This window comes from Erigeron canadensis, chromosome 1 (assembly GCF_010389155.1).
Source record: "Erigeron canadensis isolate Cc75 chromosome 1, C_canadensis_v1, whole genome shotgun sequence".
Classification (NCBI taxonomy): Eukaryota; Viridiplantae; Streptophyta; class Magnoliopsida; order Asterales; family Asteraceae; genus Erigeron; species Erigeron canadensis.
This window is the reverse complement of record NC_057761.1, coordinates 53,639,026-53,666,898: the sequence shown is the minus strand read 5'-3', so window position 1 is coordinate 53,666,898 and position 27,873 is coordinate 53,639,026. Positions and strand designations below refer to the sequence as shown.

General features: G+C 32.9%; 3 protein-coding genes across 6 annotated transcripts; all 3 read right to left on the bottom strand.

Moving 5' to 3' along the window:
* Positions 1–58: 58 nt before the first annotated feature.
* LOC122581326 lies at positions 59–2,654 on the bottom strand. The gene is made up of 6 exons (XM_043753542.1): positions 2,247–2,654; positions 1,701–1,798; positions 1,525–1,596; positions 1,212–1,336; positions 644–716; positions 59–542 (listed from the first exon to the last, which is right to left on the bottom strand). The coding sequence occupies exons 1-6, from the start codon at positions 2,551–2,553 to the stop codon at positions 438–440; spliced, it is 780 nt and encodes a 259-aa protein (XP_043609477.1). The 5' UTR covers positions 2,554–2,654; the 3' UTR covers positions 59–437.
* A 563-nt stretch (positions 2,655–3,217) lies between these two features.
* On the bottom strand, positions 3,218–9,537 carry LOC122584796 (protein PTST homolog 3, chloroplastic). 4 transcript variants are annotated; one of them, XM_043756859.1, is made up of 13 exons: positions 9,232–9,532; positions 8,911–9,039; positions 6,942–7,090; positions 6,653–6,862; positions 6,333–6,513; positions 6,167–6,236; positions 6,018–6,068; positions 5,863–5,916; positions 5,453–5,572; positions 5,026–5,150; positions 4,680–4,731; positions 4,423–4,560; positions 3,218–3,417 (listed from the first exon to the last, which is right to left on the bottom strand). In XM_043756859.1, the coding sequence occupies exons 1-12, from the start codon at positions 9,387–9,389 to the stop codon at positions 4,462–4,464; spliced, it is 1,398 nt and encodes a 465-aa protein (XP_043612794.1). In that variant the 5' UTR covers positions 9,390–9,532; the 3' UTR covers positions 3,218–3,417; positions 4,423–4,461. The 4 variants fall into 4 exon arrangements, with proteins under 4 accessions (XP_043612794.1, XP_043612793.1, XP_043612792.1 ...); XM_043756858.1 differs by lacking the exon at positions 3,218–3,417 and adding an exon at positions 3,998–4,344 and having other exon boundaries at positions 9,232–9,531; XM_043756857.1 differs by lacking the exon at positions 3,218–3,417 and having other exon boundaries at positions 3,998–4,560; positions 9,232–9,531.
* A 5,960-nt stretch (positions 9,538–15,497) lies between these two features.
* On the bottom strand, positions 15,498–20,824 carry LOC122584780 (transcription factor-like protein DPB). Its single transcript, XM_043756839.1, has 9 exons — positions 20,196–20,824; positions 19,293–19,372; positions 18,850–18,893; positions 17,773–17,835; positions 17,192–17,338; positions 17,029–17,097; positions 16,836–16,934; positions 16,152–16,222; positions 15,498–16,061 (listed from the first exon to the last, which is right to left on the bottom strand). Exons 1-9 carry the CDS (start codon positions 20,453–20,455, stop codon positions 15,851–15,853), a joined length of 1,044 nt encoding a protein of 347 aa, XP_043612774.1. The 5' UTR covers positions 20,456–20,824; the 3' UTR covers positions 15,498–15,850.
* Between the last annotated feature and the right edge of the window lie 7,049 nt (positions 20,825–27,873).

The following is a 27,873-nucleotide window of genomic DNA, read 5'->3' as shown; positions in this document are numbered from 1 at the left end:
TTGGGTTAAAGGAGCTTTAAGCTTTTAAAGTTAAAAGCTCCAAATGCTAACGCTAACATTAGTCATATAGGACTACAGAAGTATATTGTCATAGTCATATAAATACACAGTCAATTGTGAACCGTGAATAATCGGTTATCAACCTTTGGCAATATTCATTTACATATTCGAAATTCTCCCCCCAACATGCTAAATTTTCCCCAAAATTGGATAAAATCAAAAGACCAAATTGTCACAACCCCACTCTTTTTTCAAAAGAGTTTCTATTAAGTTCATCTTTAACATAATAATAGCTTATGCTGGAGATGTGAGAGATAAAAGAAAAGAATGGGTCATTTTATTATGTGACATTTATATTTCTTTTTTATCTCATACGTGCATCTTCAGTATGACACTAAAAATAAAACTTGAGAGAATCTTAATCATATAGTATAAAATTAGTAGCTTAACCCGAGTTGAAGACCAAGGGCGGCATGTACTAGAAACAATGCCATAATCCCACTTCCTAAGATCCCATGAACATTTCGCAGCCCGGGATTTCCCTGCATAAACAATTTGTTTGTAATAAGATAAATATACAGATAAGATGACATTAAACAATCAGTGTTTAATTCGTTACAAAGGATGAAGGGTAAGGTTTTACCTCGAATAATGTTGGCAGTGATGCCTGTGTGGCCAAAAGGGTTAGACCGATCAACCCTGTCACAGCATGAGGACTACAAGAAAATGTGGGTAAAGTAATTATATTTATACCAAGTAAGCCATATCTGTCGAATATTTACATTGATGATAGTTTATGTGTTTGTGTACACTTTTTTTTTCCTCAAAAATCACTCGAATAATGTAGATAAAGAGTACTACTCTATCACATATAAAATGCACTTTTGTATTTGTTGCTGAAAAAGATTTAGTTAGCCTATGATCACTAATTTAAGAAACTTTCCAAGTATTGGTATCTGGATTGGGCAAAAGTTCACTGTAGTAACATACTACTCTACTTGATAAATTTTCGTCTATTGCTTGGTGTTACAACATTTTTTGCACAAGTTGTTATTATCGTTAACCGATCTTGATCACTAATTTATGAAAATTTTAAGTATTGGTAACTGGGTAGGCCAAAAGTTCACTGGTTACATACTGCTGTACTTGTTAAATTTCCATTTAATGCGTGGTGTTACAACAATTTATGCACAAGGCGTTATGATTGTTACCTTTCAAGGATCGGCCTATCTGAAGTAAGTAGAGAGATTATTCCGCCTGTAGCTCCAAGAGAAAAGAAGAAGAACATCCCAGCTAGGAGCTTAGGATGCAAGTCTTTGGCCATTGCTTTCTCCTCCTAAAATTCATTCAATGCCTCTATTAGTAATCTTTTTAAAATACATAACCTTATGCACACACTTGCAATCGATCTCATTTCTTCTGAAATCACGTAACTGTCAATCACAACTTAATCTTTATCTTTTTTACTCCACAAAGTGGAGATGATATATGAAAAAGCAAGAATATATCCAGTGAGATTCTTACCACATCACCAGCATATTTAATGCGGAAACCTAAGTAAGACCCATAACCACCCATGGCAAAGAGTACAACTGCCTGCAAGATGCATAAGATCAAATTAAGGTAAAATGTTCCGGGTTTATCTAAGATTAATTCGAAAGAAACAAAAAAATCAGCATTTTTCAAGATCAGAAGTATACCATGTTACCAGGGTGGCCCCAATGAACGAGCCAACCAGGAAGATCCAAAGATTTAACTATATCAACAATAGGACCAAAGAGCGATCTAATGGTTCCACCTGACATACGTAACAACATACAAATTATACCAATACTCATATAATAACTTAACAATTAACCCTGTGCCACACTTTTTCTCCCTCCCCCTATAGAAGAAAAATACGATAATGCAGTCCGTTTTACTCTTCATCTTTTTTTCTTTTTTCTTTTTATCTATGTAAAGTGAATATAGTCCTGGTTGTAGGCAATTGCATTATCAGAAAAACCGTTTTGTAACTTCAATAGTAAACTAATTATTTATTGGCTATCTAGTTTCAATGAGTTTCATGTTTTGAAGACAAACAACATAAAAATGCGTTTTTTAGTAACCATAACCAAAGAGACCGAAGGGCCTCTATATATTAGTTTCTTTCCAATTTTGGCAATGTAACTTTTAGCATTAAAGAGAGAGATGATATATTGTAAGTAGTAGTGCTGATATTGATAAGATAATATAGAAGGTTGTACCTCCAGGAAGGGCAGCCAATAAGAGTAGAGGGAGAGGTGAAAATGAATACAGCATACTTTCACCGCCGCCCATATTCTCCAATATTTCTTCTTCTTCTTGGTGGTGGTGTTGCCGAATAAGAATGTCTGCTTGATCAATGGGCTTCTTGAGAGCAAAAGGTACTGTCAAAGAAACCTTGTTTCTGGTACTTGTGAACTTTGTCAAAGAGGAAGGTACTTGTATTGGAACGCAATATAAAGATGATGATGATGATGATATGAGTCTGTGAAATGTAGAAGAAGCACCACTCAACATTGCCATTGACATTTTCTCAAAAGAGAAAGAAAGAAAATAGCAATAGTGCAATGCAGTGAGAGTGTGTGTGTTTAGGTTGGTGAAACAAGTATATGGAAGGAAGTGAGGGGAAAGGTAAAGAAAGAGACACGTTTTGGCTTATATCTTGATAATAAAAAAAAACTTTCTTTTTAGGTAGGTGGAACGTGGTCGCAACAAGCTCCTCCTTTCTTTCCACCAGATAATTATATTATCGTTTCCCCCTTTTTTTTTCTTTTCAATTTTTTTTTTCACTTACTCAATTAGGATGATCAAACACATCATCAAATGGGGGCTTAGTTAAACATCTTTTTAAGTCTTATATTAAGTAACCCGCTGCAATACTATTATCTCTCCTTTTTATCTAAATAAAACAAAATTGTTTCTAGAACTTTTTTTTCCTATATGACATGCTAACATTTTCTTTTAAGCTATTTTCTACAAATTTATAATGTCATAATTACTTAGTCTTTCTTTTCAAAAAACTATTATTCATATGAGGCCCTATGTTATGCTTTTTGTTACATATAATTTGTAACCTTATTAATATGAAAAAATGAGCGATTGTATTCAAGCTTTTAATTTTTAATTCTATATCTACCATTGATTTGTGGTAGTTAGTTTTACTTTCTTTTTTTTTATCACATAATCGATTTTATATATTAATGTCTATCTTTACAAATATATTGTTATCTCAATATCAAAAATTACAATGTATCGACAACAAATTACATACAGCAACAACAATAACAACAACAGTACCCAATCCGGCAAAAGTCGTGTACCTAATCCGGCAAAAGCCATGTTTGGGGAAGTTAGGAATGTAGACAGCCTTACACCTACACGAAAGTAGAGAGACTGCTTCCAGAAAGATATTCGGCCAAAAAGAGGCAAAAAATTGAGAGGGTAAAAAGTTTAGTAACCATACATGTCGGTTGTGTCGTCTGACTATATTACAATTAAAAATAGCAGACACTGCATAACACAGTTTAGCGTAAAATGAACAATAACATAGTAAAAGGGCATTTAAACATATTAAACATCAACCTACAAATGTAATAAACATGTCCATACAACCAAGTAGGGATCCAACAATTACGAACGATATGTGTAAGAACTTCCTTAAATCCCCTCACAGCAAGCCAAAGAATCAAATAGGGTTAAACCAGACATACATAGAACTCTCCTAGATTACATACATAAATCTATATATTTTTTTATTTTAACCTTTTAATTATACGGCCCGGGTTGATTAGCTAGTTATTTATATATAGCAAAATTTGTATTTTGGCACCCGTAGGTCATTTGGAATCATAATGAATAATTGAATATATTATGACCAATATTTATAATCATCCATAATTCATTACTCATTAGCTAAGTCATCAGTGCATAATCACCCATATCATATCAATGATATATACCATTGAAACCAATATTTATTCACTAGTTAGGATCATCATCATGCGCCTTTACTGGCTCATGGTGGTTTTATTAGGTCATAAGCCAAAAGGTCCCAACAAATTTGCCAAACCATACTGGAAGGTTGGTGCGAAATGAACACTTGCTTCTAAGTCCATGTTCTCTGTTCATTTACAATAAGATTTTAGACAGAACTGACACTCTGATAACACCACTACATGTGAATTCCTAACTGCATGTAGAACTAGATGACATTATGATTCTAAACTACTGCATGATCATCTAACACCTCATCTCTGGATTATGTTCTTTAACTTAAGGGCCAGATCGTCTGTTTATTGTCACCTATCTAATCATCAACATCTGAAAAGACAAATTCCAGCTATCTCAATATGTCTCAAGACCGAGCCCTAAAAATGGACAATATAAAACTTGTGATACCTCAATGGTATATACAAACATCAACACTTGAGAGCTGCATCATCTATCCACTCGAAGAACGTTATTGTGTATGCTTCCCCTGTAAACCACTTCTTTCATGGGATCGATCACCCATTTGCCATCAACTACAAATTTGATCTGCACTTGTTGAAGAGATTGTCCAAAATTTCAGAAGATGTAGAAACTTAATCTACATATTCAAGGATATAACAAACTAGCAATCCATAAGTTGGTTGAAAACAAACAGTATTCCGTACCTCATAGATCCCAGGATATAGCCACAGCATGGCCTTCCAAAGTTTAGAATTCCTGATATAAGCATAATGAAAAAATCATCAGAAAATCACAATGAGAATATCATACCCCTTGAATGGAACATGATGTGGACATATTCATTCAACAATTTTCAAGCTCTAAGTATCTGAAAATGCTAAAGATCCCTACAACTATAAAGTAACTAAAGCAATCTTATAAGTGAGGAACTGATGATAAGCAAGATAGTCTCTTCACTTCACTAGTACTTTGACTACCAAAGCAAAGTATGGTGCTTAATGCTAATTAGCCAGAGACAAGCCCTCTATAAAAAAAATAAGAATTTGAAACCTCAGTTCAACAGGGTCTGTGATATTTGAAGAAGGCTGTAGATCCATTTTTACAGCATGATGCCAACCATTGAAGCTACCTGCCACTTCTACAGTCTCCCCATCTCCCCGGTACTCCACTTCAACCTAGGAAAGTGTAAGCTTCCATTAGCAACAAATGTCACCAATGACGGCTTAAACTTTCAGTCAAGAAACTAATCTTCTATTTATAAATGACATTAATCATACACAATCCAATGAATCCATAATCTATATGAATTGTTCATTTTTAGGACTAATGAAAGTCAGTATATCACAGCTGCAAGTGTCAGCAGCAGGCTCTTTAACAAAATTTAACATAGCATAAACACTCAAAGAAGATACGGGCACTTCATATCTGGACTACGTATAATATTTGTCAATTTTACTGATAATTAGAAACCGTTTACCTGCTTTAATCCAGATAAGCTTTCTTCTGCTGCAGATAACTCTGCATCTTTCTCCAACAGAAGCTTCTGTGCTTTACTTATCTCGGTCTCAGATTTAGCTTGTAATTCAGACAAGGCTTGCTGAGAAGAAAGGAATGTCGATAACCAATAATCAGTAATATTGTTGAGCAGAAGGATTTAAAGAAAAACATACAACTTGCAAAACACATATTACACCATTAGAGTAAAATGCCAATGATAAGAATACATGACACTGATTTATTGCCAAGCACTTAAATGGCAGTCGCCAAGAACAAAAATTTAAAGACCATTGTTTAGATGATCTTCTTAATATTTAGTTGCACCCAAACTATGTGAAACTATAAAAACTCGTATCATACTCAAAAAGATACAAAATGTCAGGAAACTACCTTGTTCTTCTCAATCTGTTGCTTCAACTGAGACAATTCCAACTCCTTCTGATGCTAAACACATAGGAATATTACATAATATCAGAATATGCAACAAAAATCTAATAAGCACCTGCTGGAAAATGATATTCGAGATGATTAGATCAATATCATACCAGCATAACTTTGATGCGATTGATTTCAGCTTTATCCTCCTTTGTTATAACCTATATTACAATATTACATATATTTTATGTATAATGTGTGTGAGGGAGGGTAGACATAAATGTAACATAGCCACATAGATGTGAGTTGATGATAAAACCTCAACTTCCACGTCCTTGTCATCAAAGGCGGATTCATCATTTTCTACTTCGTCATTGGAACTAAAATTCCTACAACAGATGCAATCATTCAATACTATTATTTTGCCGAAAGTATCTAAAATATACAAACAATGTAGGTTATGAGGCAGAAGTAACAGAGCAAACCTCAACTGAGAAGATGAATGTACAATATAGGGTGCCAAAATACTTCCATTTGCAATATCTTCCGAGTCAGATACTGAAAGGACCTGACTGCTTGGCTCTTCACTATCTGAAATTAACTCGTACTCTGTTGACCTCGCCGATTCACTGAGTTTCTTTCCAGTCACAACGTCCAAGCCACTATCTGAAAACCAAGAAAATCCAAATGCTGAATATATCTGTGAGGAATCAATGAAACAAATCCAAAGAATTCATGGTATTAATGGACTCCACGGGACAAACATATATCCCATGTAATCCTCAAACATATTAGCACCACTTGCCTTCAACTGTTTCTAGTTCTCCAGTCTGAATGAATTTTGCTACCTTCTCATGCAATGATGATTTGGTTGACTCATCAACTAAAAAGCAGCTCTCTATATCCGAATTTGTGTAATCCTCAAAAGTATTGGTACTAGAAGCCTCTTCCATGATGGGATCTTTGCTTGACAATAACACATCGCCAGCCAACTCTTTTCCGCTCTCATGTAGACCTTTGAGTATAACCACTTTAATAAGTAGAGAGAATTATTATGTACACTTCAAAATTAAAAAGGAAATTATAAAAGCAACCTATTAATTCATCTTCTTCATTACTAACTCTGTCCTCAGTGGAGCTCCCCTCTACATCAGAATCAGTGACGTTGATCTCTTGTGATGCGGCAAGAAGTTCTGTGATAAGTTTATACCCTCTCCGTCTCACAATGTTTGCAAGATCTTGCCTAAAATATAACGAAATTTAAGGAAATAACTCAAACAAGGTTGTTAGAAGGTAGAAAGCAATCCCATTAAAAATGATTTTTCTGCATAAAAAAATTTAACAGTAGGGATGAGGTGGGGGTACACATTGGTATGGTGTCATGAAGAGTTCATCACGACAGTCATTCGTCATGCAGGATGAATGCTACATGCATCGAGTGCCGGTAATATCTGGTTCACGATGCTTAAGTGTCAAAACATTAAAAGAGAGCATATGAAAAGGTCATTTCGGTCAAAATATGACCCTTTTTCTTTTGAGACAGAAATGCAGTCCCTAAAGCATAGAAAGTCAGAACTGACTACATGCATGTAATGCTTTGGAAGACACCATCATTAGAGGGGAAAAAAATCATGGAAGATTGTTTGATCTGTTTCAATATGCTTTAATGTACATATAGATGGACTGAATTGTATCACAAAAGCCATCAGATGATGTAGAAGACCTCATAAAATGATTTAATAATAGGAACCACTTCATGTTAATTCACAGAGTTAATTAGTTGCTTTTTTCGGCTTCAATGAGTTTTCCTTTTAGTTTACAACTCAAACTAATTTCTGATAACAGACTAGTTGCTGTTAATTTTGATGCAAGCTAATATACACCGATAACTAATTTCACCTTGTACATAGGTGAGCTCAAATTGTGGCCGTCCTTAATGCATAAGCCTTATATTAGCTTATTCCAAACAAGTAAGACCTTCGTATTCCAAAGGCAATGTATGTATTCAATAAAATCAAAATAAAAGCACATATACTGATATAGATATACAAATATATATATGGGAAAAGTGAGTATGGGGTTTTCACGCGCCTAACTTAGGTGAAAAACCTCTCACATAATATACTTTAATATTTTTTGCATGATTAATATATGATGGGGGCCCCATGAATTTTATGGAATAAAAAAACAAGATGTGAGGGGCTTTTCACCCAACTTGGATGTGAGACAACCCACCTTCACTTTCCCATATAATATATAATATATATATATATATATATATATAGGGGGACAATCAAATAAGAACAACTTTAAAATAAGAACACGGTGAGAACACTTAAAAATTACAATTTGATGCATTAAAAGTCCATAAAACTAACATAGTGTATAACTAATTATCATTATTTAAGTGTTTCACAACACATTGATTTGTCAAAATCGAGAAAATCATGTTTTTTGTTTTGTGCATCCATCTTGGATGCATATTCATCAAAATGATGCATCCAATAAAGAACGTGATTTCTTCGATTTTGACGGATCAATGTGTTGTTAAACACTTAAATAATGATAATTAGTTATGCACTATGTTAGTTTTATGGACTTTTAATGCATCAAAATGATGTTTTTAAGTGTTATCACCGTTCTTATTTTAAGAGTGTTATTTACCAGAGTGTTACCCTATATCTATACTCCTTTATAAAAATTATCACACCCTCCATCTTTAGGAATAGTTACACAATAGTTACATACGGAATTACTAAATTATTCTTAATAAACACCCACTATGGAAAGAGTTTTTCTAAAATACCAAATTTGGTCTTAATGAATTAATTTACACCATAAACCTTTATTTTAAAAATTAACACTTTAAGCCCTTATTTTCTAAAAATTTTCACGATCACAATTATATCAACTTACACCACTTGACACCGTCACCACCACCAATAGAACCATCACCAACGCCACTAGACCGTCTTCCCGCCACCGCCGCCACATTGCGCGGGTACCATGCTCGTGTATATATATATATATATACTAGAGAAAGTAGAATAAAGTAAACAAAACCTGCCGTGGTGAGTGAGCTCCTTGAGAGAAGGAACATGTCCATCAGGAATTCCGACTTGCGCCATAAACTCGCGTAAATCATTACACAGATCTTCATTACTCCTCACTGGTTTCCTACTACTGCCAACCCTATTACAACAATGACACACACACATAGAGAGAGAAAATCAGTTACAAATTAGACATATACACCTCATTCTATAATATTTATTTAGAAATATCCATTATAACTAACAGAAATCACAAAAATAGATAATAACAATAACTGTATAGAGAGAGAGAGACACGAAATGGAGAAGTAAAATGAATAATAAAACAAACCTAGTGTTGTTATTCGTCGAGGACGTGGAAACTCCAGATAGTGAAGTGCGGTGGTGAAGATGACGGAAATGAGGTGGTGGAGCGGCGGCGAAGAAGAAGTTGTTACAAGGAAGGAAGAAATTAGGAGAGTGAGTGAGGTGCAAATTATTAGTCGCCATGGATTATTATTATAATTATGTATCTATCTTCTGAAGAGAATAATGGAGCATTGAGATGATGATGATGTGTGACAAGACAACCACCGGTCAAAACCACCGCGAATGCCAGGCCTCAGCTCAGCTCAGCTCAGCTGACTGATATTTTTTCTCTCTCTCTCCAGGTTCACTGGAGATTAAATTGAAGGCATACTTAGGGGGTTGGGAGTTACAGGCGTCGAAAATAACCAAACCCAAATAACCCGATCCAACCCGAATGGGTTTAGATGAAATGGGTTGGATTATTTAGTTTACGGGTCGTTATTTGGGTTAATCCAGATAATCTAAAGCTTAATCAGTTTGGGTTACGGGTAAAAATTCAATAATTTGGGTCAACCCAAATAATCCGAATAAGATGTTTGTTTCTTTTATATATACTAAGTAGATATTTTACCCCGCGCGATGCGCGGTTAGTTAAAAAGGTTATTTTATGCATTAATAAATAGCTATTTTATAGGCTTATTACGTTGAAATTGATTATGTTATAGTTAATGGTTAATTTTTGGATTACTCTAGTCATCTTTTGTCTTTTCTGACATGTCGATATCACAGTCACTAAACCTACTATAGTGATTACACACCAACATTTAACCTAAGATATTTTGATATCATCAACAAATCAAACATAAATCGATAATGTAGCATGATATCTATATATTCATCAAACGAAATAATATATACAAAGTAAAAAAAAAAAATGACAAAAATTTAGTCATATAAAATACACATAAATACATACGAATAAGTAAAAAACTAATAAGATAAATAAGAGAAAATCATTATAGTTTTGCTTTCAGTTATGCTGAAAAGATGGAGAAAAACCTTATGTAGTGACGGGGGAAAAAATAATCCTAAACAAAATAGAAAATAAAGTATTTTATCTCCAACAATCAAGAAATTCATTCGTAAAACTCAAAATAACTACTATTATCATTATAAAATAGACATTTTTTTGTGGCTAGAATAACCAATTTTGGTTAAGGTTTCGGCCAAGAGAACGAAGGAGAAACAACAAAATTGTTTGGTCCTGTATAACCTAATAATATTTTTAAATAAATTTTAAAATTTGATAAGTATTCAAATTTGTAATATTTTAATAATAATATTATTTTGTCAAATATCATTGCCAAATTAATAGATGTATTGGACGTCTTCTTATATCTTAATGGGTTTGAGTTTTTTTTAATTTTGTGTATATAGTTTTGATTTAATTTTATGTTATATTTAATAAAATAATTACATTGGTCTGAGAATAAATAGAGGTTATAAGTTAAATATTGTAAAAAAGTATGGAGATGCCACGTAGGATACAATCCTATGTGGCATGTTTAAAGCTAGCTTTAGGTTGAAAAAAGGGTTTAAAAGGCTAGGATTTTACGGTTTAATATATATATATATATATATATATATATATATATATATATATATATATATTGCATACGGTAAAAGAATAACTTATAAATTAAAAACCTATTGAAAAAGACTTCATGGTTATGATAAATTAACAACGAAGAAAACTGTGAAACATAATATATGTATAGATAGATTATATAAAAAAAGTCCAGAAATGAGGGAACTCAAATGAAAATACCTGCGAATGGTACTGCTACTTTTAAGCCTAGGGCAAAGAATAACTTTATAAATTAAAAACCAATTGAAAAATACTTCATGATTATGATAAATTAACAACGAAGAAAAGTGTGAAACATAATATATGTATAGATAGATTATTATAAAGGGCTATGTAATTTGAGATGTACGTGTTGAACGTAATATATATAGTTTGATTATGAAGTGTATATAGTAAATAGAAAATGAAAAAGAAAGGAAAGAAAAGGTAATAAAATATCATGGATTATGAGTCATGAATTATGAAGTGTTTATAATTAAAATAAAAAAGTTAAAAAATGGCATGCAAGGTTAGTCGTGATTTTTATATATGTTTATTATAAATTATAAATTATATATATATGTTTTTCTATATGCCATATTTAAAATATATGTATAATTATATTATATTATTTAATGAAAATCTATTAGTGTGAAAAAAATATGGAGGTGCCACGTAGGATAAATCCTGTGTCGCATGTTTAGAGATAATTTTAATTTGAGGTGGATGACTTTAAAAAGTCAGAATAACTATTGTTGTATTATGTATATAGATATAGATATATAACACATCAAATTTGTTTAAATATATATTCTTGAATATTAACGATAAAACAACTATCTTTTCATTTAAGAATTCAAAAAACGCAAAATTATATGTGTTTCAACCGTTTGGGTATAAAAGTTTGTTAATCTAATAAATATCATATATTTAAGTTTTTGAAATTGAATTTAAATTGTTGCAATGTTGCATAACTAACAAATCTCTTTAAGTTGCACGTAAATTCTATCAATCACGTTTATATGGGTCACCCAAAACCCGAACCCGAACAACCCAAACCCATATAACCCAAAGTTTATTTGGTTTGGGTTACGGGTTGATTTATAATTTTTCAAAACCCGAATAACCCGACCCAAATAACCCGAAACTCAAATAACCTGACCCATCAACACCCCTAGTGGGAGTGGTTTCCGCAACCCAAAATTCCTCAAATTTTCACATTACCATCTTCCAATAAAAACCTTCCACCTCAAACTTTTCCAATTCACCCCAAATCACCCCAAAATGGTGGCGCCACTCACCCCAATTTCCAAATCATCATTTTTATTTCCATTAATTTTTACTCAATAAATTTAAAACATAAAAAAAAATTCATTAATAATTAAAAAAGTACATAATAATACTTGAAAAAAATTAACGAAACTAAAAACAAGTCCAACATTTATTCGAATGAAACAACAACGAAACTAAAAAGGGCATTGTCATCCATGTCTTGCGACAATTTCGCGTTTCTCGCTAAGAACGGTTTCTAACATCACGGGATCGGTTAAATGAGCATGCGAGCCGGTGAAAAACAAGATGTCCCGCTGTCTTGCACGCCTCTCATCCGTCTCGTGTTTTTCACCCAAGTATCTCGTCTTCCTTTTGGCGTACTCGCTAATCTCATCCACCACAGTTGAGGAGGCGGGTCCGGATGCGGATGCCTTCTTTTTTCCCTTTTTTGCTGTCGCTGCTGCCGCTTCCAATGGAGGGTTTGGGTCTTCATTCATGTCGGGAATGAAGTGCCCGGTGCTGGCTGTCTCATATTCTCCATATTTCCTTTTTGAAGAGTCGCTACGTGAAGGTCCCATGTCTTGGTATATTTGGAAACATTCTTGCTCGGCCCATTTGTCGTGTATCTTCACAACATCCCATGCGGCGTGGTGAGGAAAGTCCTTCTTGGTGCGGGTCTTGAAATCCGCTATAGCGACTCTCATAATATCCAAGTCGTTGCACCCGCTTCCCTTGGCTTGTGTCTACAAAAAAAAATACATATATATACCATATTAAAAAATATATAACTATTAACAACTATGAACAAAACTATATAATTATTAACAACTAAACAAAAACTATATAATTATTAACAACTACGAACAAAACTATATAATTATTAAAAACTAAGCAAAAACTATATAATTATTAACAACTACGAACAAAACTATATAATTATTAAAAACTAAGCAAAAAGTATATAATTATTAAAAACTAAGCAAAAACTATATAATTATTAAAAACTAAGCAAAAACTATATAATTATTAAAAACTAAGCAAAAACTATATAATTAAGAGTACCGCTTGATTGTATAGCCCGTTGAAGAGACCCATGGTGGCGTTCGTTTGTTTCCACTTTGGCGTTAACCCATGAATGGTCTGTGTCGTCGGGCCGACAAGTGTAGTGTAATGCTCAAGTACACGACGCCAAAAACCCTCCGCTTTTTGTTCATTTTCATATTTTTTGCATTCGGAAATCTGAACCCAAGCTTGTGCCAAAGCAACCTCTTGTGCCGGCGACCAATTTTCACGCTTTGACTTCGTCTTTTTCCCGCAATCTTGGACTTCTTACACGTCATCATCTTGTTGAACATCGTCTTGTTGGGTTTCCGCTACAATTTCAACTTCTTGGTCGTCTTGTTGAACATTTTTCTCGAAAGGAATAAAATCATTCATTTTAGCCATGTTGTAAAATTGGGTGTTGGTTTGCGTAGATGGGCTAGCACCGTACCCAAACACTTGTGGAGACGCCGGTTGTGGAATATAAGCGGATGGAGTTGAAGGTTGAGAAAGTTGTTGTGGAGATGAATTAGAATAGTATTTATTTAGAAGGGGTTGAGAATAAGATTGATTTGGAAGGGGTTGAAAATAAGATTGATTTGGAAGGGGTTGAGGATATTGATTTGGAGGAGGTTGAGATGATTGAGAATAAAATTGATTTGGAGGAGGATTATTTGGTGGAGGCATGTATTGATTTGGATGAAAATTGGCTTGCATTTGCGGATCATTTTGGCGATATTTTGCTTTGTTGAATGGATATTTTTTGGTTTTCTTTGAAGCCATTGGTAATAGATGTTTATTTTTTATAAAGATGGAGTGTTTATTTTTTTTATAAAAGTGATGGGTTTTTGATTTGAAGTGTTGTGTTGTTTAAAAAAAGTGTGTGTTATATATAGTGAAATAAAGAGATGGTTGAGGGGTAAAAAAAAAAACAAAAAAAGCAAACGGTCCGATTTCTAGCCATTGGGCTTGGTCAACATGCCACGTGGCGTCCTCCAATTGGCTCCTTTTCCTGCGCACGGTCCCCACCTGGTTTCTCTCTCCTCGGTGAAGCTACCCCAATTTCGTTCCCTTTTTCCCCACCCCAAACACCAGGCGGCGGTGTGCCCAATTCACCCTACTCGGGCCCGCTGTCTTCCCCGCCTCCACTCCCACCACTCTTGTTTATCCCCTCGACCATGCTTATATTACTCGTAATTCTTATTCATTATCATTTTTATCAGGATTTGAATCTGGTCTTTTTTTCAAGAGGACCTAAGTCGTGACTCGTGGATGGCCGCTTATACTTATATATTTATTTAAAGGAAAATGATTAATCCTAACCCTAAAAATCAACCTAAAACGTTCAGAATTTTTCACTAATTCTCTTTCCTAATCTTGCTCCCTGATTTTTTCACATTTCATCATCTTACCATTAGACATATTCTCACTATTAGACATGAGGTACGAAAATGTTTCTATTAAAAGAAAAGATTCTCATACTTCTGTACTAACACAATATTCTATAAAAAAAAAAAAAAGTAACCCAAACTAAATAACATAATATAATGAAAAATGTCGGTGTCCGACTGTCCGGCTATGGGTTTATACAACTATCTTAAGGTGAAACCACTCATAGAAAGTGGGATTAGAGATACTATTTTAGTCTCTTAGGCCTTTGTCAACACTCTTTTTCTCACTTGTTTTCTCGTCGTTTTTAGGAAGAAGTGGGTGACCTATCAATATTCTCAAATGATTTCTCAACAAAACCATACTCTTTTTCCTTGTGAGAAAATTTCAGGAAGAGAAAAAGGTAAGGCCAAAACATTTTTCAACCAAAGTTTTTTTTTTTGTTAAAGGATATAATATCAAATTAGAAAAAGATAATGTGACACTAACGAGGTAGTCAGATGGAGATAAGAAAAATGGTAGGGTTAGACAATTACTTGGAGCAGATCTTAGGATAAAAATTTAAAATTACTTGTCATTAGCATATGGGTTTACGATTATTCAAATTTTGATTGAACTATTTGCATGTACAAAACTATGATATACATTCGACAAATGTACAATGTAAGTTAAATGAAGTGACTGATACAGGGTAACCTACGGCGTGCAACATGGCAAAGCATTCCCTGGTCGCTTTCATCGCCTGATGTCTCACACCAGCCTTTCGACCAGTGATGCAGGGCAAATGGCCTTATGCCATCACACATGCCCCTCTTAGACCAACCTTTATTGAGAAACTTGAATACCTTGAAAGGTCTGAAAATAAAATATATGCGAACCGTGCCAATGTAAGCACGCACTCCAGCTCTACCAAAAAGATATTAGTATACAATAGAAATTCATATAAACTTGACACGATACGTATATATTCTGGATTGATATATATACATGACTCAAACGTTTGCACTATCACTCAGAAAAGGTTTCAGTTAACTGATCAAGCTTAAGTTTGACTCAGGCTATTCAAACTCTTTTGCAGTCCAGCAAATTGGATCCCAAACTCATATTTGAGGTTTTTTTGATGTCTAGTTACACAACAATAACCTCTATTCGTCCCTCATTATCCAACTCAGTGTATAAAGCCTAACATAGACCACAGGCTTTCAATATTCAGTCGACAAACAAAGAATTTAAAATAAATTATCATAAATCAAATACAAAGGCATTATGGATCTGCCACTAGCAAAGCAGGATATGCTTACATAATATACAGATGTTGCAGAGGTTGTATCGACTAATGCTCCGACTTAACACGTCCCTTTAATATGCCTGGAAGTGGAGGCGAGGGAGGTGGTCTGGTGGACCTTGGTGGGGGAAACGAGGCAGGCTGAATCATGGCTGACATGCTGGATCCTACACCTCCCTCTCTGGGAATATCGTTTGATCCATCACTTAACTTCATGGCCTTGAGAACATAATTGTCATCGTGTAGCTCAAAAGGTGTACTGCAATTAGGTCAGATATACAAAAATTGGTATATAATGTGGTGAGATAATAAACAAAAATATATAACAAACGTTGTGACATGAATTAACCTGTTGAAGTCAAAATGAACAAGCTGCATATCTTCTGAAATTTCCACTTCGACAGTGGCATGAGGACGGGTCTAGAATTACCAAGCAACAAAATATATTAAGAATCTACATCAAACATATAACAACTTTTGTACCTAAAACAAGGGTGTTCAGATATGTGTTTTGAAAAACTATGCACTATTAAAAAATCAAAAATTCAAAATAAAGATTTATTTAATGTGATCAAATGGACTGCAAAAGATGTGCAAGATAATCTTACAGTTGTAGCAATCATGAATTTTGTAAAGGCTATCAGATGAGGTATGATAAGATACACAGGTTATTACTCTTTACATAATCAGTTGTGACGAGCTTGTGGCTGGTATGAAACTGATAATCCTATACGGACCTTTTTGGTCCTTAAATGATGACCAAAAACTGACTCTTTTATTATTTCTAAAATCTGTTGGCTGAAATACTATAATCTTATGATTATGAATTCAAGCCGTACTATTCGGAATATCCCTTTAAAAGTGCAAATTCGAACACCCAATACTACAAGGAAACTATAAAAATATTTCTCGGATATCTAAAAGACTATTAGAGATTACAGAGAATGGTTATCATAATTGTTGAACTAGAATGTGATGCATCTTTTTAATATCCACTTAGCAAGAAAATAATAACCATTCTGGACAAACGTACCTGGACCAATATGAAAGGTAAAGCCACTCCACCATTTGGTGCATTGCCCGAGCTATATAACTCTTCGTTCCGTTTTATTAGATTTTGAAGACCTACATGCTTTATGATATAAAAAGAAAACGAACACGAAAACATAACCAACACATAAACTAAAAAAATAATCCCAATATAGATCATATAAAATAGTTCTCACTTGATCTTCCAGTTCTCGCAAATAAGCAGCTTTTTTGTCGACTCTGTTCTTGAGAGCAAGACGCTCACTCTGTGACATTTAAGTAAGAACATAACCTAAATAAATTAACTCCCTGTTGAATTTATTGATATCTTGACTTTGAGTAGATAAAAGAGGGCAAGACCTTTAACTCCTCAATATCGTTCAAACTAGTTCTAGGGAGACCTCGCCATTGTATTTCCTTTTTATCTTTAGAAATAATATCCATAGCCATGAGAACATTTAATGCATCATATACCCGTCGACGAATATTCTTCTCATCATATTGTTGCTGTGATAAGCATTTGAATGAAACAAACAGGTCATTTAAGCATCAGATACAAAACTCATAGACATGCATTACTGACTTCTACTCCCTTCATGATTCAAAAACTTGCCTACTTTTACAGTTGATAACTTGATAACTTTTAAAATTTAAGCTGATGAGATATAAAACAGTCATCCTATCTAGCTTAATTATGAAGTCTTCTAATAAGTACCAGAACAATTCCGTCTATTGAAGTTTTATAGTTAAAACTACCTATATTCCTATCATCAACACTGTAAATAAATAGATGTCAGATAGAGGTCTTAGGCCACAAGAGTCTTCTATTTTGTCACAGAAGTAATGTGTTCTGTCAAACTTTGTAATTTTAAAGGGGAAGACTTAAGAGTGTTTACAATAAGTCAATACATCCATATATAAAGTTGGAAGGCGACACAAACCTGGTCGGGAGGTTGATCACCATTTCGAGGATCTGAAAATTCAGCCACAAGTTCATCTGCAACCTGGGAGCCAAACTTTCTATGTCAGTTTTATACTTTTCTTTCTAAAGAGATGAGATATAACGATTCAGATGTAGAAAGTGGATAAATAATGCATGCTTATTCATGCCTATGTGGCAAAAGCTAATGCATAGTTTAGCATAAAAGTTACATGAATAGTAAAATCAAAGTAACGCGTCTCTCGTAAATAAAGTACGATAAGCAACAGACATCAAGTTGAATCATACTATATGGATATTTTCTTTTGTTAATACAGAATCACTTGAAATATACAATGCATTGCACAAACCCACATATTCATACATTTTTTAAGTATTGGCACATAATAGCTGACAATTAGAACAGTATTTTAAACTAACAAACAGAATATTAAATGTTAAGAGTAGTACCCTACAACTATGAAATAGGTTACATGCTTATTTCTTCAAGCACAAGAATGCAATCGAAACCAAACATTTGCTGGGTTCACTTCGCAATGTGAAGATGGAGAGCTAATCTAGAGATTTAGAGGTACAAGGGTGTTTAAAGATCAGATAGCAAGTTTTGATAAAAATGAAACATAGCTCACGTTCGTATGTTTTCTTCAGTTTGATATAGTGGTAAATCATGTAATCAGATGTTTGAGTGTTTTCGAAAAATCTGTGTTTTACAGAACTGAAAGAAAACACTTATCAGAAAAGACATTAGTGTGATAGAAAAGAAGTGTGGTTAAATGAGAGCAAAATTCTGCCAAACTAGGTTAGAAAAGAAAGTATATATGTAACTTCAATCTACCCTTAAATGATCAGTGCTGTTGCAGCTTCTTTGCAGATAGTATGTAACAACTTTCTATGACTAACTACTTGACCCCTAGCAGCTAACTAGATGCAGAAACTGTTTATCTAATCACCGAAAACCAATTGTTGCAACTTCATGTAATCAACTCTAAAATAATAATACACCCCCCAAAAAAATGTAGATAACACAAATACAGCGAGTTTACGAGCTCAAGAAAATCATTAAACTGAATCCTCTAACCTCGTTATAAGTGGTTCTTCCCTTGCTTTCAACTTTCTCGCACACTATACATGACAAAAATCGACAGAAAGCGTTAGCCCACAATATAGATGATAAAAAGAACAGCTTGTGCAGACCTGATAAATCTGATTTGGGTCAAGAAAGGTTGCGCAGACGTGCAAACCCCTCAAAACATTTTTGCCTTTTCAAATTTCAAATTTTAGAGGTAATTAATGTGCTTAATATAATTAAAAAAGAACTATAGTGTAGTAGGTTCTGCGCACGGTTAAAACACTTGAGACTTTCAACCTGTTTGACGCGTTCAGCCCATTTTCCAGCTAGCAAACTTTTTCAATTTTACTCATTTGACCCCTTTGAAAAAAGTATAAGCCAAACAAAAATGGGTCATCACTAGCCCACATAGAAAATGTTGAATGTGACACATGACGGAATAAAGAACAAACCTTTCATACTAAACTGGCGAAGTCCTCTACCACCTTTGTCCCCTCCAGTTGCACGTTGAGCTCGTTTTTTTGTCTTGCTACTGTTTAGAACTACTCGTCAGTATCATCACATAAAATAACTATTCAACTGAATCTGGTAAAATTAAAAGTCAATATGGTCGTTACCATCCACCTTAATCTCATCAAAACAACATCTTTAGAAAACATAACTCAATCCTAAAAAAAGGCCAAACTTCTCGACGGGACGAACATCTGGCATAATTTCCCAATATACTCCCAACGCTAAATCAAGCCTAAAAAACCTGAAACTATTCAAAATTTCCGCAAAGAAAAGGAACTGCCCACTGCCGTCTTCTACGGGTTTGGGGCCCCAATACCTCGACGGTGTATGGGGGAGGTTAAGATGTAGACAGACCTTACCTCTATCTAGGTAGAGAGGCTGCTTCCAGGTTCTACTTATATGGTAGAAAAGGAACTCCGTCCTTTGCATGGGATGAGAATCGAACCTCTGACCACTGTCTCCAGAGGCTGGGGTGTTTACCACTGTTCCACAAGACTCTATCAAAAGTTCCCCCATGCTCAAAAGTTCTCCCATGCTCCCTACTTTCTAGTAACCAAAATTTTTACTAAAAAAACCAACTTCTTAGGAATCAAAACTTAAACTACGATAATAAGAAACATCCAACATTGCATAGCGAAATCTCACTTCTTCAAAATTAGTACTTTCCAAAAGTAATCACATACATTTTCTTATACTCTTTGCAAAATTCACACTACACAACTTAAGCAGTTATTCTGAAGTAGTGAACTTCAAGTCAAACTAAAAGTCAACATAACATTAGATATTGGAGTGATAATTAAAAGAAAGTTGACTAAAAGCAAAAACAAAAAAGTCAAACTGACCCAGCGGTAGCAGCAGAAGCCACTTGAGATCCAGCATCTTCAGCATGAATATCAAGATGATTCAACCTCAAAAAAGTATTCTCACTAGCAGGTGTAGCCGCCATTGCCACGTCACTCCGGGTCGACGGTGACCCAGCACTGCCACTTGTGGAAACGGATTGACCCGACCGGGTTCCACCCCCTCCTCCTCTTGAACTCCCTGAAAACTGGTTTTTTGTTGAATTTCCAGCCACATTTTCCGGATTATCATTGGATCCCATCTTTCTTTATAATAATAACAAACACCCACTATAATTCATCAATAAATTTAACAGAAATTAAACATACCCAGATGAAATTAACTCAAATTAATCCTAAATTCAACAGAAATGAAGTGACAAAGATTGATTTTTTGGGGGTTTTATTTTATTTTATTGAACTGGGTTTGTTATTTGGGAAATCAAGAAAAAGGGAAAGTAAGTTAAATTTGCAGACTTTAATGGTGGGAATGTGGAACGTGTTATTGATCAGAAGATGTATATGTGTAAGTGTAAATGTATGTATATGTGTGTGTGTTTTTTTTAGGTGAAGTTTTTGTGTGTGTGTGTGTGTGTTTGTTGGGTGAGAGGCGTTGGGTCAGGAAAGAGGAAATTTGGGGATGGAGGGAAATCCAATGAGGGTTTGTATAAATTTCTTTTTTTATTTATTTTTAGACCCTATAAAATTATATAATCCATTTTAGAATCGATTATATTTGTTTTTATTAATATTTTTTTTAAATTTAACTAACTAATCTTCATTTCGGACATTTTAATTAGAACTTTAAAGCAAAAGAATAAATTAAAAAAATATATATATACATGATGTTTGTCATTGAGACAATAACATAATAATTTAAAAGTAAGACTAACTTTTCATTATTATATAAAAAAAAGTTATTTCATTCCAATAAATGATTAAGAAATTCATTAAGCATTAAAAAGGTTATTTACTTTTAAAAAATTTAGAAATCGTATGACATTTACCAAAATTCTTAGTGAAAAATCATTATTCTTTATTTATTACAGAGATTACTATATAAGTTATTTTTTATTTTATTTTTTTTGTCTAAACTCCTCTCAATAATAATTCGCAAATTATTTTATTTGCCACCCCGAAATGACAAGATAAAGTTTAGTTTTCCTCATTTAAAAAATACAATAAGATTGAGTCGTTTTATATAAAACTAAACGTATGCACGCGCGGATGGCAGCGCCGGTGTGGCGGCAATGATAATGATAAGGTGATGGTGCTATGGTTATTAATAAGTACTTGATGTAAAAGAAAAATAGTGTATTTATATTAAAAAATGAGATTATAAATTATTCATTAAACGTATTATAGAGATACATTAGGTAGAATATTTAATTGAGTGAATAAAGTTACGGGGTAAAATAATCACTTTCAAAGACTTTTTAAGATGATAGGGGAGGTGCCTTTTAATAAATGTTATATATAGATAACGCAACTAAAATAAGAAAAACACATTTTAAAATAATCCAAATTCATTTAGTACTTTACTTTTCATTTGAAAGTATACATATCTTAGTCACTAAATTAATAATTTTAAATTATATTATGTCTTTCAGCCAAATGTTGGTCACGAGTTCGAAATCTTTGAAAGACATATTGGGAAGTTTTTGCCAATGAGGTGGGACATGGAGGTTTTTCTTTAGCATTTAGTTAGTTTTCTTCAGAACGGGAGTAGGACTTCCACTGTCAGTCATGCCCTCAGATTGACTGTGTTGGTGACATGATCGATCTCTACCAAACGATAAAAAGACAATGTCGTTGAGTCTAATATCACTGCTGTTCATAAAAAACGTCAATTTGTTCAAAATTAATGATTAAAAGAAGACGAACACATAAAAAAAAGCCAAAAAGGAAACATTTTGTGCAAAATAGTTACTTCCAAAACTTATAAACATTCATTGTATAATAGGGAAATGCTAAACCCTTAGGGCTATATTTAACGTGCATAAAAAAACTTGTACCTTCTATATTAAAAGTCCGTCCTCTGATTTTCATGGTAAATGCATAAACAATTTATGCATCTTAAACATAACCCTAAGGACTGTATTTAGCAAACCCCTGTATAATAATATCATAACAGTTATCTTACTATGACCTTTTATTACAAGGCTTAGGACTCACAAATGTGTATTATATTTTGATACTATTTTTAAAAAGTTTAAGTTATATTTATGTGATAGTAGTTTACTTCTTTTCGTTTTTTTTTAAAAAAGTTTTCTATAGCTAAATATTAAGTTTAATTCTATTTTTTATTTATATTAATAAAGCTTTTACTAAAAAAAGTTATGTATCGTTATAATAAACATAAAAATTTAGAAATATATAAATAAAAATAATTGACAACCGCTAACTTCTAAAAATTTTGGAACCCACACGATTATTTTGTTAAATTTGGCTACATCATCCAGTAATCTCTATCTCTATATATAATAAAAGAAAATTGTTATGACACAAGCATTTTACAAAACTAGCTTATGTGTTACCTTCACAACTTTTCTTAAAGCTTATTTCTTTTTTGTTTAATTTACTTATGATGTCATATATATTTTTCTTCTTAAAATTTATTTTATTTTTATTTTTATTATTTATGATGTAAATTTTGTATAAAAAATGTTTTTTTTAAAAAACTATAATAACTTATAAATGCTATTTTAAACTTTCATTATCTAAATAATTTTTTTTAATAGATTTTTGAGTTATATGTGTATCATGCGGGTCAATAAGTTAATTATATTTATCTGAAACATAAGGTAATATTCTGAGGTTATAAATAATATATTTATGTTTGTTGTCTACGCATAGGTATATATTTAATACAAAAAAACTTGGTAATTATATGTATTTTGATTATCAAAACTAAAAAATGTTTTAATAAATTATCACATACACATTTAAGAATAACTCAATCAAATTCATCACAACTTTAATGGGGAAGATATAATTTTCTAAAACGTTTATTAGTATGTCCGGGTTAAACCCGCGTTAATTAGCTAGTAATATTGTAAAATTCAATTCAATCATAAGCTTTGTTAGATTAGGGGTGAGTTATTTTGAGAACTCCTTTAAAAAAAGAACTCAAGAACCATTCTGGACCACACATTTTTTTTCTCTTTCTCTCTCTTCAATTAAATAATAAAATTCATCCAAATCATTCAAAATGTTCTAACTCACAAACCGTAAATCGTTAGACGAAACAAAAAACATGGGTAGTCTTAAAATTTCGTCCTTTATTCATTAGAGATCCAATTCAATATACTTTTGACAACTTTTTAATTTTCGTTTTCTTTTTGGTAGTTACACATAACTTACACATGTGTAGGTTGAACTTACACATGTGTAGGTTGAACAAAAATTATGATTCGGAACGGGATTCGTCCTTAGGATATTCATAAACCAAAACTAGTGGGTGTGATAGGTCATAGAGGGTGATAGGTCATAGGGTGATAGGTCATAGAGGGTGACAGGTCATAGAGGGTGACAGGTCATAGGGGTGACCAGTGAGGGGTGATCTACTTAACGGGCTCCGCCCTTAGGCGTTATTCCTCCGCCATGGACTGACGGGATCCGTCCTTGGCTACCATGGCTCTGCCATGGATTGACGGGCTCAGCCCTTGACCTTCATTGTTGTGTACATATGTTCATTTACTAATTTACATGTAAAAACAATGATCTTACGCATGTGTAGGATGAACCTACACATGTGTAGGATGAACGCGATGGGAAAAAAAACGAAAATTAAAAAGTCGTCAAAATTATATCGAATTGTATCTCTAATGAAAGAGGACGAAATTTTAAGACTACCCATGTTTTTTGTTTCGTCTAACGATTTATGGTTTGTGAGATAAAGCATTTTAAATGATTTGGGTGAATTTTCTTATTTAATGAAAGAGAGAAAAAATATAAGAAAATGAGTGGTCCAGAATTATTCTCGCGTTCTTTTTTATTTATAAGTTCTCAAATAACCCTTCCTCTGTTAGACTATTCATAATGTTTGTGGGAAATCATGAGTTAGAGGATATATATGTGGAGCCGTAGAGAAGGTATTAATGTGGTCAATGAGACGGGGTTTATACACTTATATTAGCTTGGTAATGAGATGGGGTTTCATAATATTTTTTTATTATTATTATTGTTTAAAAAAATATATATTAGTTTGGTACACGTAGAATGTGGTGATAATGTGGGCAACACTAATTATCAATAGAAAAAACCATATAAATTTGATTAGTAATAATAAGCTGTATTAATTATATAAATAAACTGGTAATACATGTATTAATTATATATAGAAATTTCTGATTGAATGTATAAAAAAAACTATTAATTAGATCAAATTATTATCAATTTGTGAGTGACTTAGATGATCTTATAGGTAAAACAAAAACTGCAAAAAAATTTACTAATGCAAATCATACTGTGGATGAATGTATGAATGTTTATTTTCTTATATTTTATGTTGTCCCCATTTATACTATGGACATATTGGTATATTTGCTTTAACTTTTGTTACTTTGTGTGTATGTGTGTGTGTTGTAGTTGTGGATGAATGTATATCCTATATGATAAAGGTCTAATATATCCTAGATAACTTTCTTTTGTGACGTTTAAGATTGCTAGAGAAAATATACTCACATTTTGTAGCAAATTACCAACAACCCATATTTATGGCCAATATGACTTTAACTTCATCCATTTATATCTCTTTATATATAACAAAATTAAAAAGGGTAAAGGAAACCAAAGGAGAATGCATCATATGCACATAAATAAACTCATTTTCATATATATTTCTATATATTCCGTCAGTATGCGACATCAGGGAAACCTCACCGTATAATGTTGAAGCCTTGCACGTACCCTATACAACGATATGTTGACCATAGGCCGTTACAAGTATTCGGAAGAAAAAACCCCAAGACTTGTCATCCCTAAGGATCGAACTCAAATGATAACTAGTCCAACTGGTTATAGGCATCTCAGGTTTTACCTAAAGTCTTGAGTTCGAACCTAGTCATTAATCTCTATGACATAGAACCTATAGCAGACAGAATTCTCATGATAGCCAAGGAAAACACAGTCTATACCTCTTTGACCAGTATTATTGATCTTAGGGCCAGTCAATATCACCACAGCCCTACAACCCTAAACTCTGAGATAACTCAGTTTTGGAATCTTTTTATGCCAAAGCTCATAAGGAGTCATCTTATTCTTTTTATTAGGAACTCTATTCAAAAGATAACAGGCTGTCAACATAGCCCCACCCCAAAATCCTTCGCTTAGGCCAGAATAGTACAACATGGAATTAACCATCTCTTTTAGTGTTATATTCTTTCTCTCGGTACACCATTTTGCTGAGGTGTATATGAAGCAGTGGTTTGATGTACTATTCCAGTGGATTGGAAGTACATTGGATCATAATATTCACCTCCCCTATCAGTGCGAAGTGTTTTAATCTTCACACCATGATAAAGTTCTACCTCTTCTTTATAAATCTTAAATTTATCAAGAGCTTCATCTTTTGTATGACACAAGTAAACATAGCAATATCTAGTAGCATCATCAATAAAAGTAACCACTTACTTTTTATTGCCAAGTGATGGAGTTGAATGCAAGTTACACAAGTCACTGTGCACAAGTTCTAATACCTTTGTATCTCTAGTGACGTTTTTAGTGAAAGGTTGTCTAGTGATCTTAGTCAACATGCAAGTTTTACAATTTTTATTACCAACATCAAAAGAAGGTATTAGACTCATTTTCAACATGTCAATTAATCCCTTATAATATACATGTCCTAGTCTAGCATGCCATAATTCTGATTTGCTAAAATTATTGCTAGAACTAGTAGAAGCCATGCAAACAGAATTATTAACAAATGAAACATCCAAATTCAATTTAAACATGTCATTCAAATATCCAAATCCAATAAAGGTTCCATGTCTTGACAAGATATACTTGTCACTTTCAATGACTTGCTTGTATCCACAATTATTTAATACAATACCAGACACCAAGTTCTTACAAATTCCAGGTACATACAAGACATTATTTAACAGTAAGGAGTTTCTAGAAGTAAATATTAAACGAACAGATCATATTCCTTTAATAGGTTCAGTAGCAACATTGCCCATCTTCAATAAAGATCCATCTTCAACTGGTTTAAAGTCCTTGAACCATCGAAGATCCTTGCAAACATGACATGTTGCTCCCGAATCTGTCCACCATGAAGTATCATCATCCTGCACATAAAATGCTTCAGAGATTATTGATACATAATAAGTCTTAATAGAATGATCACATGGTATGAAAACCAAACCTGCTTGGTTGTTTGGATCCTTGGATCCACTTATACCAGCCTCGTTTTTCCCTTTTCCTTTACCCTTACCAGACCTGCATTCACGCTTCAAGTGTCCAGGTTTCCTACACTTCCAATAGGCCAATTTTGGCTTCTTATCAGACCCTTTATTGTTATTGCCTTGAGATTTTCATTTCCCTTTACCAGCCTTGGAAGATTCACTCTCCTCCATCATGTTCACAGACCCTTTATAGTTAGCCGAATGATTCTAAAGCATTTTTAACTTAAAACTAGCTTATAACATTGTCACATAGGACTTAAATCCTAAGTGTCATTTTCATATTTATTTACAATATTTATTTTAAATTAAATATTAAATATATTAAATTTTAACTGTGTACTTACAAAATTAAAAAATAAATCCCATATTATAAAAATGTATATATATTATGGATACGATAACCATTAAATCCGATCACTATACTTAATGATTCAAAATAATATCAAAAGATTGTATAATATTTAAATATATTTGTTTACTAATATATTATTACAAACCTTTTAAGCAAAAAATTTTCAATCAAATTTAGAATCGTCTATATTTCCATTGGAATATCCATACATTAAAAATTTAGGTTCACTATGATTTTTTTTCACCAAGAATTTGACTATATATTACAAAAAGAATTATGATCATTAAGGTATTTATTTTTTGTTATTGTGCTTTCCACATATTTTTATGTAGTCTTAGTTGAAGCTTTATATCGAATATTAATTTTCTTTTTCAATATTTAGGCTTTTTTTATTTGATCGCGTATCATTATATTATCGGTAAAGTTTTTTCTATGTTATTTATCGTATTTTGTTTCTTCAATAATTGTCATATAAATGTCACTGATTGGATGTTTCATGTTTTTTTTTCCACTTAGCTTAATATCAAAAGGGGTTTTCATGATTAGTGTAATCTTTAGTAGTTACATCTTATAAGATTTGATTTTATTTCTTAGATTATTTTCCGGTGATGTCTAAAGACTTGGTGCATTACTTAACGAACAAATTACCCCACATCTTAGGGGTGTTCACGTTTTGGTTTTTACCCGGTTAACCCATAGACCAAATCTTTTAAAAAACCGTAAAAGACCAGACAGTTTTTAAATTTGGTTTTTAACTGAAACGAATTATATATTTGGTTTTTGGTTTAAAACGTTAATTATGGGTCATTGATGATAAATTTGGTGAAACCCAAAAAACCAAATAAGCTCTATTATTATACACTTTTTAAAATGTTTAATACTTATTTTTTTTTATATGGATCATTATTAATGTATTTTTTCC

Bases quoted from the DNA above. Each gene is read 5' to 3' on its own strand.
- LOC122584796 (XM_043756859.1), bottom strand. From the start codon at position 9,389: ATGGCGACTAATAATTTGCACCTCACTCACTCTCCTAATTTCTTCCTT. The intron at 6,863-6,941 runs GTTGCTTTTATA...TTATACTCAAAG, and splicing joins TGAAGAAGATGAATTAATAG to GTCTACATGAGAGCGGAAAA. The intron at 5,573-5,862 runs GTAGTTTCCTGA...CTTTCTTCTCAG, and splicing joins AACAGATTGAGAAGAACAAG to CAAGCCTTGTCTGAATTACA.
- LOC122584780 (XM_043756839.1), bottom strand. From the start codon at position 20,455: ATGGGATCCAATGATAATCCGGAAAATGTGGCTGGAAATTCAACAAAA. The intron at 17,836-18,849 runs GTTAGAGGATTC...TTTGGCTCCCAG, and splicing joins GAAGAACCACTTATAACGAG to GTTGCAGATGAACTTGTGGC. The intron at 16,935-17,028 runs GTGAGAACTATT...TATATCATAAAG, and splicing joins TGCGAGAACTGGAAGATCAA to CATGTAGGTCTTCAAAATCT.
- LOC122581326 (XM_043753542.1), bottom strand. From the start codon at position 2,553: ATGTCAATGGCAATGTTGAGTGGTGCTTCTTCTACATTTCACAGACTC. The intron at 1,597-1,700 runs GTATACTTCTGA...TGCATCTTGCAG, and splicing joins GGGGCCACCCTGGTAACATG to GCAGTTGTACTCTTTGCCAT. The intron at 543-643 runs GTAAAACCTTAC...TTGTTTATGCAG, and splicing joins CACTGCCAACATTATTCGAG to GGAAATCCCGGGCTGCGAAA.